Source organism: Erigeron canadensis, chromosome 9 (genome assembly GCF_010389155.1).
Source record: "Erigeron canadensis isolate Cc75 chromosome 9, C_canadensis_v1, whole genome shotgun sequence".
NCBI classification, from domain to species: domain Eukaryota; kingdom Viridiplantae; phylum Streptophyta; class Magnoliopsida; order Asterales; family Asteraceae; genus Erigeron; species Erigeron canadensis.
In genome coordinates, this window is record NC_057769.1 from 32,623,015 (window position 1) to 32,641,608 (window position 18,594).

The window sequence follows — 18,594 nt, forward strand, 5'->3', positions numbered from 1 at the left end:
CATCCATCTTGGATTATGCATATTCTTCAAAATGATGCATCCATCTTGGATGTATATTCTTCAAAATGATGCATCCAACAAAAAACTTGATTTTTTCGATTTTGACAGCTCAATGTGTTGTTAAACACTTAAATAATAATAATTAGTTCTGGACTATGTTAGTTTTATGAACTTTTAATGCATCAAAATAATGTTTTTAAGTGTTCTCACCGTTTTTATTTTAAAAGTGTTCTCACCGGAGTGTTACCCTATATATATATATAGTCAAAAGATAAAATGAGAACTACTAAATTGTCGAGAACCGTGAGAACTAATATTTAATTAAAAGCGCTAAAGATAATATGGTAATTTCATAAATACAATTTAAATAACTATCAATTTAAAAGGAAATGCCCGTAATGATCTCATACGGTTACTAATTTATTGCATGGTGGTTGTCTTCCGTGTTTTCTTCTTTAATTAATTAAACTGTTTTTATTTGCATAATTGTATCTATAATAAAGATCATGATGTTTAACATACAATTCTAAAGTGTGGCATAATAATTCTTTTAGAGTGATAATTAATTTGTAATCTATTATGTAAATGAATATTTTCAGCTTTGTGTTTCTTGATTATTATAAGATATATGTTTAGTGATAATTATATATGATTGTTTCTTTAACCACTTGTAAACTATGTTTATACAAAAATATCTACACATGTGGAAATAGGGATATTCACATGTGTACCATCCAAAAACTTTATAATTTTCAAAATTTGACGGACAGATGTGTACAGTGAATCACACATTTGTACTACACAAACATAAATGCTATAATTGACAAATAAATGTGTACACCGAATCACACATACGTACATATTCTATTATCACATATGAAATATACAAACACAAGTGTATACAGACAAAAAACACATGTGTACAGCTGAAAAGTCACATATGAACACAAGTATGAATCCTTGGTATACTAACATAGGATTCAATTTAGTTTTGATTAATAGATCTGGCATAATAGTTAGATTAAATATATGTCTCCTAAATTTGTCATAATAGTTAGATTGAAATATTTGACTTGGTTAATAAAGTTCACTACTTCAAAAAAGGAAAAAAAGTAGATGACTTAATTTGTTTTTCCGTAAAAATCGATCCATTAGCTTCGTCTGTTTCCGTTAGTTTCTAATGTTCCAATTATGCCCTTATCAGTTTTTAATCATTTATAAATTAATTTTTATTCACAATAGTTATAGAAATATCATCATGTCATTTAAACCCTTGATCTCTTTAATCCAATGAACGTGATTAGTTCTCGTAATTTTTAACAATTTTTTAGTTCTCGTAATATCTTCACTATATATATATATATATGGCAAAGATAATTAGAGTACAAGCAATCCAAAAAGTACAAGGGGATATCTTCTTCCTCCTTATTCCTTCTTCTCCGACGAGACTGCCGCCGCCAACCACCACCTCCTTCTTCTCCGGCGAGACAACCACCACTACCACCATCATCTCCGACCACCCCAACCTCAACGCCAACGCCGTCAGCAAGGGCTTCGCCCGTACTGTATCAAACCGCCACAATCTCTTGGATCGCCGCCCATCAAATCCATATGATTCCCGTATGCATCCCATGACAACCAGTTTAGAACGGATGAGGGCAACGCCCGTACCGTATCCTCCCGAAAACAAACCTATTCTCGCCGGAAAAGTCATCGAAGATGTCGCTGGAGGTGGTGGCGGTTGTCGTCTCGCCGAAGAAGAAGGAAGAAGGGGGAGGTGTGACGGTTGCCGGAGAAGAAGGTGGTGGGTGGCAGCGGCAGTCTCGCCGGAGAAGAAAGAGGGAGGAAGAATATCCAACGGTGCCTTGTACTTTTTGGTACTCTAAATAACCCATTTTTTGTAAGAACCTTGAGAACTCTTAAAGTATGTATTGGATCACAAGTTTTTTTTTTATTCACATGTGAAACGTTATAAAAGTATATGTTGTAAAAGAAAATTGTTTCCAAAACCTTATATATATAGTCGTTTGTTTACATGTGAATGAAAACGTGAAAATCTTCATTCACAAGTTCACAAAAGACTATTTCGAAGGTTTTTAAAAAAAGTTTCTTCTACAACATACTTTTTATATCATTTCACATGTGAATGGACAAAAAAAAACATGTGATCCAATATATAATTTGAGAGTTCTCAAGATTCTTAAAAAAAATAGTTCTCAAAATAAGGAAGTATATATATATATATATGAGTTTTGTTAAAAGATAATAATAAAAAAAAAGTTTAGAATTAAAAAACAACGCCAAATAAGGGTTCCATTGTGCTGATAAAACAACGATATATAAAGATTTTTATATTTTTAAAGTTTAAAATTAAAATCCTCAATGTTGTTTGTATTTTTAAAGATACCATTGTGCTGATAAATATAAAATACTGATAAATTGTTTGTCTGATATGACACAAAATTTGAAAGTATTATATATTTACTTATAAATGAATTTAATTTTGTGAATAATTTTAACTAGAGAAAATTATGTCAGTTGCTAATTTTCATTTTAATTGTATCAAAATAGCAAGTTTTTTTTTATTTTATCACAAAATACCCAAACAATCGCGATATCCTACAAGAATCGCAATGAGAAACCCAAGAACCGCAATGGAAGAATCGCAATAATTGAATAAATCGCAATGCGATCATGCAAGATGTAATGAGAAGCTGATAATCGCAATAATCGAGATCGCAATGCGATTCTTCGGTTATTGTGATTCAGTAAAAAAAACTTTTTTTTTACGATTTTGCGTTTTTTATTGCGATTTTATAAAGAAAAAAAAACTTTACGCGATTTTATCCATAAAAAAATACGAGATTTTTTAAACATGCAGCTACAAAAAGTAACTAATATATCACCTTCATTTGTATCGAAACGAAATTGGCTATTGACGTATTTTTCTTTTACCCAACCTAGGGTAATAAGACTACTTCCAATATCTACAAAAGATGAGCCCTACAATCTTATTATGCATGAGAATCAAACGCTCAACCTCTATCCCACTTCATCCATCCTAGATCCCGTCCTTTTATTATAGAAATCAATCAAATCATAGCTTATAGCTCGTTGTATTTTTTATTTTATTTTATTTTTTTTGAACGGTAAATTTGGACTCAGCAGGATGCCTCTTCATATACCTAACTCTAATTTCAGAGGAAACCCATACTAAGAAAACTCATGTCTCCGTTCATAGGAGCATTTTGCTTACATCAGGATTTGAACCCAAAATCTCTTGATAACTCGTTGAATTACTTTCCACTTGTAGAAATTGACCCACTATCAAAAGATTCCTCTGTTGGGAAATCATTCTTTTTGGTATCAATAATACATCATTTCTTCTTATGTACAACTAGATACAATAGAATAAAACCTCACGATCATATAAAATCTGACAACTCTACCTTTTACTTTTTTTGGATAATATATAAATGGAAATTTGAAAGCGAAAAGATGATAAATTATGTAGAGGTGTAATTTCCCGATGTGTCAAAACGGACCGTCATGGGAAATCGATGATTTCTTTATGTCTTTTAAAACTAGGTCGTAAAAGAGCCAAATAACTCGTATGCTACCCGACTTACCTCATTAAAAGCTTAAAATCAGCTGAGTTTAACCAAGTTCGAGCTTAATATGGAGTTCGTCTAATATATTAGTTTAAGCTCAAGCTTCGACCACCAAATTTGAATAAGCTCACAAGCCTAAGCATTTTATGTGATGCATAAAAGATATAAATTGTATATATATTAGTAATTTTGTGTTTGTATATTGTTACTTTTGTAATTAACGTAGCTCAAAATTTGAGACTTCGATGTATAACTAATATCCGGTTTTCAATAAATATAAAAATATATATATATAGTGATATATAAAAATGAATAATGATATATCAACCTAATAAATTAACCTAATAATCAACCTAATGCATTTATCACTTAATACGTGGAATCTTGTTAGTACCTAATGCATTTATCACCTATTAAACCAACCTTTGATTATGTTAAATGTCATCATGATGTTATTAGGTTGATCATTAAATTGATTAATCATTTTCCTATAAAAATCAAACATTTTAATACAAAATGTACTATATTTCATAGACGAGCCAAACTCGAGTCAAGCTCTACAAGAAAACTAGAACTGAGCCAAATTTGAACTCGAACTCAATCTCATCAAGTTAAACAAGCCAAACTCGAACATAACTAAACTTGACAACGTGAAATTTGGTTGTTTTGTCTTAGTGCTAGTGTTCTAGTAGGCTGAAATCATATAGCGTATAGAGCGGACTTTAATCTCGCTTGACTATAGAAAAAGTTGCACAACATATGCAAATAATGGGCATCGTGAAATTTCTGGTTTTCCACACAGCAATGAGCAATATTAATGCGTTTCGAACTTAATTTAGCTTTTATGTAGATAAAAAACATAGATGCACTTGTTTTTGTTTTTTTTTTTCCGATAGGTAGGAATTACTCGTGAATATCGAGAGTTTTAGATTACATTGTTTTAACTGAGTCCACGGTAGAAAGTTCACTCGCCGAATAAATCCTTAATTTAAGCCACTCGATAAGAAACTCCTATCGCTATCACAGATATTTGGAGGGAAAAAAATCACAAAAAACTAACTATAAGTGTAAATTAAATACATGTGGCCCACCATAAATGTACATAATACGGAGTAATTCGCAAATGGGAAACAAAATTCACTCAAATCAGTAATTAACTTATCAAAGATGTTGACCTCTAAAAATACCAACGGCTAATAATTAACTAAGACAGATCGGGCAGCTTCCACGAATATATATGAGAATTGATATTCGTGTCATTATTTTTAATTCATTTATCAAAATGTAGAAATGATACAAGAAATTATACAAATGAATGATGAATAAGCGTGATAACTTCATGTAATTAAGGTACTAGCATGATTTTAGTACCAACTCCCATATAAGCATACAAGAAATAACTTAAGGGGTAAAATTGAGATAATCTTAACCATTATATTAAAAGCAAGGGTCAAAATTTAAAAATGATAATTAAATCTTGACCATTGATTTTAATTCAATAGTCATAACCGTTAACTTTACCCCTAACTTGAGAATCCCCTCTAATCTTCTTCTCAAATATATCCATTGCTAGAAACTCCAACTTGTGCAAGTAGTTACACTAATTATACAAGTATCGTCAATCCCATTACAATGGGCTGGTCATAGGATTTCCTCGAAAATGTTTTTTTATGTGGAGATTTGAGTTCGAATGTCGTGATATTTATAACTAGTATTTTAACCCTGGGCGTTGCTCCGGGACAGATAACGATACGTAAAACGTACAAAGGAAAGAAACATGAAACTTTTGTGGCTGAAGTTGAAATGGTTAAAGTTATGTGGTAAAAAGTTAAGAATATGAAACTCTGTTGACAAAAGTTAAAAATCCAAAAGTTATGTAATGAAAAGTAAGAAAAATGAAACTTTCTTGTCGAAAATTAAAAAAAGAAAAGCATAAAAAGCAACGAAAAGACAACTTTCGTGTAAAACATAAAGTTTTATGGTAAAAAGTAAAGAAAACGAAACTTTGGTGGCTGAACTTGATAAACTTAAAGTTATGTGTTAAAAAGTTAAGATGAAATTTCGTTGACAAAAGTTATGTGGTAAAAAGTAAAGAAAATGAAAGTTTCGTGTCGAAAGTTAGAAAAAGGGAATTATAAAAAGTAACAAAAACAAAATTTTCGTGCAAAAAGTGAAAAAGATAAAAGTATACAAAGTAAATAAAATACAACTTTCGTGCGAAAAGTAAAAGAAATGAAAGTGATGTTGTAAAAAGTAAAAGGGCAAATACTTTAGTAATTTTATGTGATAAAAATTAAAGAGAATGAAACTTTCGTGGGAAAAGTTAGAAAAACGAAAGTTTAAAAACTAAACAAAACATAACCTTTGTGCCAAAAGTAAAATTAATTAAACTATGTAACAAAAAGTAAGAATATGAAAATTTGTTGACAAAAGATAAAAATAAAAAGTTATGTGTGAAAAGTAAAGAAATAAAATGTTCGTGTCAAAAGTAAAAAAAAAAAAAAAAAAAAAACCCTGCTAGCCTGGTTCATTATTCATCAGCCCATTCGCCTTAATAAGGTATATAATAGTGAATTGCTAACTTAAAATCTACAAACCGATATAAAATAAAGTACTACAAGCATAAAATTTATTAATATTTACATACTTGTTTTGTTAATGGCAACCTTAAAGTAAATATACGTTTAACTATTAACGACTGTTAGAACTATGCGATGGGCTTGCAGTTCAATATATTACTTTTTAAACAAGTTTTATCAAAAATTTTAAGAATTATTCAAGACGTTGAATATCTTATAAGATCAACATTATATCATGAAGTTCGAGCCAATAAGTTACGATGACCATGATGTAGTGCAGTGTGTGTAGAGTGTAGTAGCGCCGAAAAATATATATCTTTAAAAGGGACTTATATTCTTACTTCATTGGTATTGTTTATTTTACTTTTTACTCGTTAAGCTTCAAGTTAACTTATTGTTGAAACACAGCAATAAACATATATGATTTTACTAATAAAGTTCATATTAGTTGGCTTTAATATATATAAAAAAATTATATTTTTTATTGTTAAATCTAAAACAAAAGTTTTTTTTTTAATATGTAAGATATAGTTTTTTTATAGTAAAATCAAATAGGATATATTAAGTAGTTGTATACTTATTCAAAAATTTTAAGGGTGAGCTTTTAACAGTGATGGCTTAAGGTTTTTTGAGGCCTCAAACGGTATCAATTTTTGAGGCCTAATTCATTACCATATAAATTAGAGTAAAAGAGAAAAGCAAAAAAAAAAAAACTCGATTTTTATTATAAACTACTAATAATAAAAAAGATATGGATGTTGATACCAAAACCAATAAGGGCGTTACTATAATGTGAATTATATATCGTAATTGGTCCAAATTAAATCCAAACATTTAGTCGAATATACAAAATATTGAGGCCTCAAAAATTTGGGGGCCTAAAACGACCGCCCAGTTCATAGTACTGTTGAGTCACCTCTGGCTTTTAATATAGAAGGTATAAACTTGTTTATGCATGTTAAATGCAACCCTAAGAGTTGCGTTTAACATTTTTCTATCAAATATATATTTTATAGTTTTAGCTTTCTTTTTTTAAAAAGATGTGGATTAATTGCAATGGAGGGTCTAGCATACGTTATTTTAACCGGGTCTGTGCTAGAGAGTCTCTCACCTCCAATACCTACTGGGAGGAGAAACCTCAGCTAATTAAACTGTCTGAAGACACGATATTTAATTGTGATAAAGTTATAATTCCTCTGGAGGATTCAAACATGTTTCACTGGAGGATTTTATTTGTGAAATTCTTGAAATGTCATTTTTTTTTTTTAAACTCGAGACCCCCGACATATAAAACTGATATTTAACCATTTAGCTATAATGTGAAATATAGTTTTAACTTTCTAACCGTAAAAATATATTTCAAACAATCAGTTGCTTGCCAACTATATATTGTTACCAAACTTATCAATGTTGTTGTAAATTCAATTCCCATGACACATGATGGTTAGAAAAGAATAAATTCTTTATTCAATAATTAAATCTACCGTTATTTTGTAAACGTATATATATCTACCTATCCAAAACAGTGGGTTTCCATTTCATTTAATTACTTCAATTTATCCCGAACAAAATATCTAAACACACTCGTGGCAAATCACTATTTTACATACAATTAAAAAATGAAAGAAAAAAAAAAAAAGACACCGCCAACTTATTATAGAAAGAAACAGTGGTCGCAACATCGAAACAACTACTCGTATTATGTTAGTTTCTCTTTCTCTCTCTAGACTTTGCGCAAATAATCGTTATCTTTTTTCTCATATAATTTCCGCCCCCGGTTTTGCCATGCTTCCATATAATCTCTCCATTGTTTCTTTAAATTTTCCATCATATCACCAGACCCATTTTATCCAAAAAACACACATCGATCCTATACGCCTGTCTCATCATCTATACTACTTTTTATACATATATCATAACAATATAATTATAAGCTATATAATTAGTTAAATAGATAGTTATTTGTGTGTGATCATCATCATATATATATTGGATCTGATCAGAATTGAAGTTAAAGACATATCAGATGACGATTGAGGTAAGGTTGGCTGATGTGAGTAGAAATAATAATATTAAGAAAAAAAGGAAATCATATAATCATGCAATTAATAATAGAAAGAATACTAAGCAGAGAAGAAGTAATGATGATCACGACGACGGCCGGTTGACGGCGACGGAGGATTTTTCTTCCAGCTCGTTTCCTTTGCAACGACTTTATATGTCATGTGTTGATGCTTTCAAAGGTGTTGGAACTGTTCCTTCGGATACTCATGTTCAAAAGCTTTGTCATATTCTTGGTGAGTTGATCTATATACATATATGTATAGGTTTTATTTTGTGTTGATGCTTTCAAAGGTGTGACGTCACTATTAATGGTTTTTTAGGAAAATTAGTAGAAAACCGGATGCATATATATATATAGTAGTTGAAGATCGAATATGTGATCGACAATATATAGCAAATTACTAATATGTTAGGAAATATTTGAGATGAAGTTTGGGGTATAATTAATAGGTTACTACATGTAGGGAAATTATTAGAATTGAAGTAAACTAGCTTATTAGGGAAAGGAATGTTGAAAATTAAATCTGTCAAAGTGTGTATGCATATGACCGTACATTGCTCCTATTTCTTTCTTGAAATGAAAAATTGGATTTCAGAAGTGCTAGTAGTGCTACTATTTCGTCCTTGACATCCATATGTATCGTGTTCTTTTGAACTCCAGTTTATCAGTTACTTGTTAATTAGTGTGTCGAGATTAGATAGATGGTATGAAGACGTTTTATGCTTTCCTCCTAATTTACCATCAACTAACTAGTAGGCGTGTACTAGCTAGTCGTGTAATTTAGCTGGCTAAGGAGATGGGGCAATTTGATAATTATCTTGGTTTCAATTTCGACCAGAGTTTATTAAGTAGAAACCTGATTTATCAAAACAAAGATATATTTCGCGGTAAAGGTGGATCTGTTTATTGGGACACCGGGTCGCTTAGTGAGCTTGATTTACCAGTCAAGTGATGATCGAGCATGGAGAGATCTAACATGGCCCGGTTAGGGATGTGGAAAATAAACTCATTGTTAGTATTAAATATACATGGATCTAGCTAGCTTTTTAGGCTAAATTGTCATCAACACATGGGTATAAGATCAGTTTAGATCTAGCCTATAATTTGCTTTTGGAGCTAAAAGGATCTAAAGTTACTTCTATTCGATTTTCATAAACATTTGAAAATGTGTCTCAATTATTTAACTTACAAGGGTGTTTTTGGGTTAAATACTCTGGCCTAGTTGTATTGATCTCACACTCTCACAATTAGTTTTTTTCTTCCGTTGGCGGGAACTTTTTTTGTGTGCATATTTAGATATTTACTAATCCAACAGATCTTTCATATGTAGAGAACATCATCTTTTGATTTATCCTTGTCGCATTAGTTTCGCTCACGTGGATCTAGCAGTTTTTTCCCGCCTTTTCTTTTAATTTGTGAAGTATAATACCGTGTAAATGCTTAGGATTTGTAGGGTTATTTACCATTCTCGGGTGATCCTATCCGTTTAATCACCTAGGCATATGTTCAAGGCTATATTCTAATTTTTTTAGCTGCTAGAAAACACTTAGATTCTATGTAGGGTTATTTACCATTCTACGATGATCCTATACGGTTAATCACCTAAGGCACATCTTCAAAGCTATTCTAACATATCTTAATTGCTAGAAAAGCAAGTAATATATATAACATGATTACTAGTTATCGCACTTTTAGTAGTTGATGACATTTGTATGATCGTGCTTTTGAAAAAAAATTGTTTGGTGTAATATATATTTATCATTATGCTTGTGTTTTGTTAACTAGATTCATATATCTTGTTACAGATGGAATGGTAGCAGAAGATGTTGGATTAAGTAGAAACTTGCAATTCTTTAAGACAAGAAGCATCGCTGGAGTGACTCCAAAAGTTGCATGCACAACCATATACCAATGTGAGAAATTCTCGGTAAGTGTCAAGAAGAACCTTTATTTCTATACTATGGCAATTATTGGTACAGTTACCGTATTAAGCTATCATCTTAAATGACTTTTTGTACGTTTTTGCAGTTGTGTATCTTCTTTTTGCCTGCAAACGCCGTTATACCTCTTCATAACCATCCAGAGATGACGGTATTCAACAAGCTTTTGCTTGGTAAAGTGCATATTAAAGCATATGATTTAGTTGACTCTACCGACTCGGATGACTCTGTATCCCCCTTACAACGTCAACGTGAGTTCTCCAGCCGTGCATATATATGCAGTAAAAACCAGTACTACTCCGTAATACAAATATATGTTGATCTAACTTGAATGCATGTGACTATTTTATGCAGCAAAACTGGCAAGTGTGAAAGCCGACGGCATCTTTACAGCCCCATGTGACACATCTGTACTATATCCTACTTCAGGAGGTAACATACATTCCTTCACAGCTATAACACCTTGTGCGATACTTGACGTGATGGGACCTCCTTATTCTAAAAAAGACGGCCGAGACTGTTCATACTATAGAGAAATTACAGACTCTGCTTTGCCATGTAAGCAATAATATCTTTACTGGATTTTCTTTTCTAATATAGGACAACTAGATAAGAACATAATCTATTCAGTTCATCTAAAGAAACAAAGTATCTCGTGGTCATTTAAGGTTAATTCTTTCTGAGATGCTGGAATTATCATAATTATAGTTGTTTGATCAATTTGGTGATGGATTACTTGTAACAATTAGCAGATGAACGTGCGGTTATGTCAGGAGAAGAAAGTGAGCGATATTGTTGGTTAGAAGAAATCGAGGTTCCAAAAGAATCGGAAATGGAGGGAATAGAGTATATGGGTCCTCAGATAATCGAAATGAGTTCGTCATTTCGTTCTCCGGTTTAAAGCTGCTGTTGAATTTTCTTTTGAGCACGTTTTGTGTTTCTGGAAAAAGATGGGTGTATAGGTGTTGGTATGACAATCTATAATTACTTCTGTTTTTTTTTTAGTTAATCCTTTCTTGGTGTTGCATAAAATGTCTCTATCATTCAACGCACCCATATATGGTTGAAACTTTGTTGTAGTCAAAGTAGGATCTGTTCAATACTAAGTTATCAATGGTTGATACATAAAAAAAAGTTTGTAAAATTTTATCCAAACAAAGGTAGATTATGAACACTTCACTGAATTCATCTGACATGTTTCATTTTCTTTATTGTTTAAACAATGTTATGTAATTAATACCAAAATAAGATGTTATATATAAACAATGCTTGCCTTTCATTTAAGTAATCGAAACAAGGTTTTATTAAACAATCCCTAAAGGACCGTAATTTAAATTTATTAAATAGTTGTATATTTTTAAATTTTTTATATGGGTTTTATTAAACAATCCCCTAAAGGACCGTAAATTTAAATTTATTAAATAGTGGTATATTTTACAAATTTTTTATTAAATACAACCTTTACTTAACATTTTCTTTTGAAAAAACTGGTTGGTTAAAGATGATAGTACAAAGATAAGTTGGATATCATGTTTTCTTTTACCCTACAATTATGTTTAATTTAGGCAAGTTTAGTTACAAGTATTATTCTTATTCTCAAGTGCATAATTTGCTATGTTTATATTTTTTGTTGTACTTCATACGTTAATGCATTTTGCTGTTACAAGACGTCAGGATTCAGGAATACCCATGGTTTTAAATCTTTAAGTTCATGATAATTTTTCATGGATATAGATACAAGCATTAAAAACTTCATTCAAGTGTCAACCAAGGATAAGAATTGTGCTTCTCAACACTTGTCTTGGAATTTCTGAACGTAACTCTATGCTATAAAATATACACTTGGGGCACGTGACAATGTGACATGTCACTGTAAAAGGATACGGATAATACTAATAACAGATGCCATATTATCGGCATCCATTTCTATACGAAGTCATCAAAAAACATGACATCTGTTTGGTGATCAATGCAGTTCTTCGTTACTTCAACTTGCTTCTTGTCCAGAATGCATTCCAAAATGAAACAGTTGGAAAATTCCTAGAAAAGAATCCGTAATTGGCAGCATATGCTAAAACCAGGACCTCAAGATATTGGTCCCGGCAGGAAGCTATTCTACATGACGAATTTCATAATGAAGAGACATTGCAACGAATACATATCTGCAAGAGAATATACCAAGTCAATACGGGGAGATCAATGTTTGCATGCATCAATTCAAACGTAATATACACATTTAAGGTGATCACTTTAGTCGCGTCAAGCACTCACGATTTCAGGACCAATACGCTTACAAGGATTCCATCTGTTAGAGATTTAGAGTTGGTGGTGTTTTTCTTCATCATACACTTATTATATTCCAAGTACAGTCATGCTCATGAGTTCAGTGTGGAGTGTTTGAACTAGCATACGTTTTTACTTTCTTAAAGTTGTGCGACATTCATGACTTGCTCAGTTTCTGAATTAGGTATGGTTGGTAGCATTCCCACACGCCACAAGGGAAGCATAAACCTTGTGTCTTCTCATGTGGGGCGACTATGAGGCATCCCCACGAAGAAACCAACATCATCTTTCTTTTAGATTTCCGTATCTATTTTCTATCTAATGACCCAACAAACCACACCCAAAAAGGCGAATCGGATTGATAATACCATTTAAACGAAACCATTTAATACGTTCTTAAATGCCTAATTAACCGTAATCATGGAATATTATAATAGAAGTTTACTACTCTCAATCAACTAAAAATGCACTCTCTTTGTAGCTTCTTCTCACACCAAAAACTCTACCCAACCTTTCACGAGATTTATGTGCTCCCAACCCTTCCATTACTCATATAACTACATCTTCTAATACCTCCCTAAACCCACTCACTTTTCCATCAAGCATTCGTCATTTTAGCATGGCTGAGTCATCAGACAGCCAGAGGAAGGGGACCGGAGTCGGAAAACGAGCTGGTGGGTCATTTGAGGCGGCCACAACCGAACCTGGATCGATTCCCAACCCGCCTTGTGGGGCATGCAAATTCCTGAGAAGAAAGTGTGTCAACGGGTGCATCTTTGCACCCTACTTTGGGTCCGACCAGGGTGCAGCCCGGTTCGCAGCGGTACATAAGGTGTTTGGAGCCAGCAACGTGTCAAAGCTGCTAATGCACATACCAGTGAATCGGAGACAACATGCAGTTGTGACCATATCCTACGAAGCCCAGGCTAGGTTGTCCGACCCGGTTTATGGTTGTGTTTCAACTGTACTGGCCTTGCAACAACAGGTACCAGATTCATGATATCTATGAAAATAGAGGTGACAAAACAGCTTGGGTCCAAGTGGGTTGGGTAGCAGGTCAAAACGGGGTTTCCAAGTGTTATGTATAATATCACTTAAAATAATAATAAAACCTCGTTTTGTGATTCAAGAATTTTTGTATATTAGAATCATACTTCGCCAACTTTCTGTTTGCCGACACAATTTATATAACCAAACTCTATACATTCATAAATAAATGGGTTGATATGGTAACATCTACATAAAATACATCCAGATTCAGGTTGTCCTTGTACAGAAATTTTAATAAAGCAACATTATGTTTGTACTCACAGGTAGCAGCGTTGCAGACAGAGCTAGCAATGGTACAGAACCAGCTGATAAACAACAAGCTTCTGGTAGCAAACGCACTTCAGAGTTCACAGCAGCAACTGGAGCCAATGCACCACCTTTCACTGTTACAGCCAGCATATTCAAATGCTTCATCTGCTTCAAATAACAACATACTTAACATGAACAGCTTTGATTCTGGTTTGAATAATCTTGCAGATGATCATCACAGTAATGCTCTTTCACAACAGAGCTTTAATCCTCTACAGCTTTGTCAACCATGTCATGATGACGAGGATGACGACGAGGAAGAGAGTGGGGACCCTTTGGCCTTTGCCAATCAGATGCTCCAATCCAGATAATAGTCTCACTGTTTCTGATGAAACGAACCGTAGAATTTTCCTATAATCAAATAAGTGGCTCAATTATGATCATACTCGAAGAAACAACAATTGAAGATCAGATGTCAAAGTGGCTAAAGATAATATTCAAAGAATGACTTCTATTTACGACATGAAATAAATTTATATATTATATATATGGACAAGAATTTGAATTAAATGTGGTAACCAAGTTTTTCTATGAGATTCTATCACAAAAGCTCCTTTATAGTTAAAAAAAACGTTATGGTAATGCCAAATGTTGGGAGGCCATTTAACCCCTTCATTTATTGATAATTGATTTGTGTTGTGTCATCTCAAATGGGCCAGTCAGAAGACAAAAAAAACTCAAAGGGAGTGCGTCAAATGGGTTGAACAAGATGTCTATTCTTAATGCACCGCATATTAAAACCTTATCAATAAACTACAGAACACATGGTAACAGTACCAATTTAATTTTGTAATTATAACCAACACATCTATATTACTCGTACTATTTATAAAAAGATAGAGTGACAAACAATAAAGTGTTTGCAAATAAACCAAACCTATATTGATTCATTACCCAACCCACGTGTCCTTCATATCTTGCCACCTGGCTCACCTTTACCACATGCTTCCTTCATATTTGCCACATAGCTCACCTTTACCAAAGATAGAACACATACGCAGATCAAAGACAAAACACACAACAGGTAGTGAGAAAGTATCTTCCATGTTGGAATGCATATATAAGAACTAGCATTGATGCTACAAGAATTGACAATGCTTCGAGTGCTTTATCCTGGAGTCTGCTTTTTTCGCATCCTAGAGTATATTAAAAAAAAAAGAGCTTGCTAGATGTTGGTTTAAATCCAAATGACACACAAAATAACAATACCTATAAACCTGAAATCATGTTTGTTCAGAAGGCATGATTCCAGAGCAACAACTACTGCCACATAAACACTTTGAGCCATTTGGATTCAAACTAGCATCTCCATAGCTAAAAGTGAGCTCTTCGTCTTTTAATATACCTCGGGATGTGAAAAAATAGACTCGAGGTAGTAAATCACCTGAACTTCGTACGAGTTCTATTGAAAGATTCCCACCATCACAAGAATGGTTGATAAATCTTGCAACATTACCAATCCTTGTGGCATCAATGTTAATTCTCATACATGCATTCCCTGATGGAAGATGCTCTCTTACTACTAGAAGAGATGTTGTATGCTTGCTACTGGCTGCAAGTTTATCATATTTTTGTTGACGTCTTCTTGCTTCTATTTTTGTCAACAGTTCACCTAATGCAAAACGCAAAACGAATCACAAATTTCAATCGGCGCCATTATATATCTAAATTGTCAAAATAGTTACATGCATTCTAATGCAAGCAAAACTGTAAGTACAACATGTCACACACTAGTAAAAATTAACATACTATGAGGTTTATGTTCCCCTAAGTACATGTAGATCCATTCACATATAATACATAATGCATGTATGCCCTTGTAGAATGTGGACATCTCTTTTTTTAGTAAAATGCCCACCTAAAGGCTAAAGCCAACATATACATGATATTCGTCTATATATATACAGCAAGAAGCACATACTTAAATAGCCTCCCAAAAAATAGAACAATCAAAACAAGCAAGCCCAGAAAAAGGATGCTTAAAAGGCATAAACCACTGATGTGAAGTCAGGAAGAACAAAAATATAAGCAATGAAGTAGTAGACCCTGACATAAATGAACAAAAAGAATTATAAAATTTACTAACCAAAAAAATATGTGTATAAATGTATATAGGTCCTTTATAGGCATGTTTTGCTTTATCATGCCCACTTTTTAACCCAACATTTGATTAAAATTATTGTATGTCCATGTTTACAGCAAGAAGCACATTCTCAAGCGGCCTGCTAAGAATTAGGACAAACTAATAGTTTCTGTAAATGTCAATAGAAGGGTGCTACACCGTTCTAAAAAAAATATAGAAGGATGCTACGATGAAACCAAAGAATCAACAAGACAACCGCTGCTAAGTGCTAACTTTGTATCATAGATAATAAGATTGATAAGGAAGCAAATCGGCCATTGCAGGTCATCACACAATCTCCCATTTAACTCCAAGCCTATAATCAGTAACTTGTCATGTTCATACAAAAAAAAGAAAAAGATATCACTTCAAATGAATTTGCTAGCCTGTAGCATGATCAAGTAATAATGTGTCATGTGCTATTCATCTTGGCTTATAAATCAATACTTACTAGTCAACTTACCCTACAGTCACCAAATATATGTCAATAGAGGTATCAAATAACAATGTACAGTTGAGTCATGTGCTTCATTTAACGTATACACAAACACAATATTATGTACCATTAATGTATGTAGGTCCTTTGTGGACATCTTTTGCTTCAAGAAATACCCACCTAAATCCAACATATTATTGCTGTCTGTCCATATTTACAGCAAACACACAATACTTAAGTGGTCTGCCAAGAATTAGGACAATCAAAATGTATTTAGTTATATTTCCAACTTAAATAAAATAACACGCCAAAAGGCGTAATACTTGAAAGCTTAACTTCACTTTTCAACTAGGGCAACATTGTCATAAACTACACAATATATTGCATATTAACGAGTACCAAATTAAGAGTAATAACTAATAACTACAACTAGTAAAACATTTATTCAATCAATATCTTATTTCCATACAAGCATTTCAACAAACACCTTACCTGCATACTCGCAAACAAATTCTCCACATCCGATATCCTCATCAGCAAACAAGCCCCACCCTTTTTCCAAACACCTAACAATCTTTAACTTCACAACCACACTTTTTCGACCCACATTGGCAGAACCCGACCCATTATCCAAAACCAACTCAGACCCATTAATAAAAACAGGTGGATGAAAAATACCCAGATCCAGTTTCCCATCAAAACCCGACCCCCATGGTTGTCGGTTCGGGTTTTCCGGCAAGATCAAAACTTGACTTGGTGTATAGAGAAAATATGCATATGGGTGTTCGTCTATAGTGTTTATAAATGGGATTGGATGCTTCTCGAAGGTTCTAGAAGCGTCTGATGATCTAACTGCTGTGATTGATTTGGTGATTAAATTTAGGGTTTTGCAGGTTTGTGAAACGGTGGCGAGTTCTTTTGGGGTTAAGTATGGTAGGATTAAAACGGCGGCGTTTGATAGTTTGTTAAATAACAATGTGTTGTTCATTGCTTTTGATAAACCCTAATTTTGTTGTTCTGAGTGGAAAAGATGGGAGCTTTATAAAGTCTGATAGAAAACGGGTCAGATTATTTAGATGTATATGGTATGGGATGACCCGGTTTTCTAGCTTTGCTTTTCCAATTGTTAGATGGGATTCTCACCTTCAAGCCATTGTTTTAAAAACCGCTACTTTAATCATACCGGTGTGGAAATTTTTTTCGATATTATCGGAATTATCAAAAATACCGGCCGGTACGACTGTTTTAGTTTATTTTAGTATTATTTTACAAAATTTGTTATAATTTAACGAAAATAGTCACAAAAAAAACAATAATAATTCACTCAAATATAATATCAAATAGGTATTTTATAACAAAATATAAGGTTTAAAGTTCACAAATAACAAAAACTAACATTAAAGTATCATAAAAAAAATTTTAAAAAAATTTTAAAGAAAAAAAAATGAAAATACCGGAAATATTGGAATGGTAATACCGAAAATACCGGCCGGTACGAAATAGTGAAAATACAAAAAAAATATCTCGGGATTAAAATACCGGAGTACCCGGTAATACCGGCCGGTATATACCGGTATTTAAAATATTGCCTTCAATTATAGATTTTTTCTTTTAAGACAGCACATTTGAGTATAGATACTATGCAAGTTGTGTGCATAACACTACACACCCGACAACAATTGTATCTGATCTTCACATAAACATAATATAATGGAGATGTAGACTATACTAGTAGTTGAGTGCTCCTTGTTGTTCGGATCTTGACCGGGTCCGAGCATATGCAATATATTCTTACTTTTATGATAAAGGTAGAAAGATTGTTTTTAAGAAGGGAAGTGATATTAGCACCACTTGTTTCAATAAATTTACCACAACCATGCAATACTGATTTGTACAGTCTGTTGTAAAACTTGTACGTTGTGGTACATTAATCAAAAATATTGGTACCAATATCACTTTCCTTTTAAGAAAATTTCATGTTATACAATGTGAAAACCACTTATTTGGTAAATAACCATAACCATAACCATACATATCAAAAGAATAGTACACATATAAAATACAAGAAAATAGAAATAACAAGACTATCAAACATAAAACATATATGCATTTATACCAAACATAAAAAAAAAAAAAAATGTATAAGCAACTATCATACATGTGTGAAATTATACAAAGCTACAACATTCTTAACAGAAA

At 32.7% G+C, this 18,594-nt stretch overlaps 3 protein-coding genes and 1 non-coding gene across 6 annotated transcripts; 2 read left to right on the forward strand and 2 right to left on the reverse strand.

Moving 5' to 3' along the window:
- Positions 1–7,899: 7,899 nt before the first annotated feature.
- LOC122583039 (plant cysteine oxidase 2-like) lies at positions 7,900–11,222 on the forward strand. Of its 2 annotated transcripts, none has more exons than XM_043755481.1 (5): positions 7,900–8,487; positions 10,061–10,182; positions 10,284–10,446; positions 10,550–10,753; positions 10,945–11,222. In XM_043755481.1, exons 1-5 carry the CDS (start codon positions 8,217–8,219, stop codon positions 11,094–11,096), a joined length of 912 nt encoding a protein of 303 aa, XP_043611416.1. In that variant the 5' UTR covers positions 7,900–8,216; the 3' UTR covers positions 11,097–11,222. The 2 variants fall into 2 exon arrangements, with proteins under 2 accessions (XP_043611416.1, XP_043611417.1); XM_043755482.1 differs by having other exon boundaries at positions 10,948–11,222.
- A 1,875-nt stretch (positions 11,223–13,097) lies between these two features.
- LOC122581749 (LOB domain-containing protein 20-like) lies at positions 13,098–14,148 on the forward strand. The gene is made up of 2 exons (XM_043754019.1): positions 13,098–13,463; positions 13,792–14,148. The coding sequence occupies exons 1-2, from the start codon at positions 13,098–13,100 to the stop codon at positions 14,146–14,148; spliced, it is 723 nt and encodes a 240-aa protein (XP_043609954.1).
- LOC122581748 (histone-lysine N-methyltransferase SUVR3) lies at positions 13,684–17,526 on the reverse strand. 2 transcript variants are annotated; one of them, XM_043754018.1, is made up of 3 exons: positions 16,888–17,526; positions 15,047–15,449; positions 13,684–14,188 (listed from the first exon to the last, which is right to left on the reverse strand). In XM_043754018.1, exons 1-2 carry the CDS (start codon positions 17,381–17,383, stop codon positions 15,061–15,063), a joined length of 885 nt encoding a protein of 294 aa, XP_043609953.1. In that variant the 5' UTR covers positions 17,384–17,526; the 3' UTR covers positions 13,684–14,188; positions 15,047–15,060. The 2 variants fall into 2 exon arrangements, 1 of the variants encoding a protein (XP_043609953.1); XR_006321045.1 differs by lacking the exons at positions 15,047–15,449; positions 16,888–17,526 and adding an exon at positions 14,771–15,040.
- LOC122584075 lies at positions 16,526–16,633 on the reverse strand. Its single transcript, XR_006321427.1, has one exon. It is a non-coding gene; the product is annotated as a small nucleolar RNA snoR103 (small nucleolar RNA).
- Positions 17,527–18,594: the final 1,068 nt, after the last annotated feature.

Bases quoted from the DNA above. Each gene is read 5' to 3' on its own strand.
- LOC122583039 (XM_043755481.1), top strand. From the start codon at position 8,217: ATGACGATTGAGGTAAGGTTGGCTGATGTGAGTAGAAATAATAATATT. The intron at 8,488-10,060 runs GTGAGTTGATCT...ATCTTGTTACAG, and splicing joins AAAGCTTTGTCATATTCTTG to ATGGAATGGTAGCAGAAGAT. The intron at 10,183-10,283 runs GTAAGTGTCAAG...ACGTTTTTGCAG, and splicing joins ACCAATGTGAGAAATTCTCG to TTGTGTATCTTCTTTTTGCC.
- LOC122581749 (XM_043754019.1), top strand. From the start codon at position 13,098: ATGGCTGAGTCATCAGACAGCCAGAGGAAGGGGACCGGAGTCGGAAAA. The intron at 13,464-13,791 runs GTACCAGATTCA...TTGTACTCACAG, and splicing joins TACTGGCCTTGCAACAACAG to GTAGCAGCGTTGCAGACAGA.
- LOC122581748 (XM_043754018.1), bottom strand. From the start codon at position 17,383: ATGAACAACACATTGTTATTTAACAAACTATCAAACGCCGCCGTTTTA. The intron at 15,450-16,887 runs GTAAGGTGTTTG...GTTTTGCATTAG, and splicing joins ATTTGTTTGCGAGTATGCAG to GTGAACTGTTGACAAAAATA.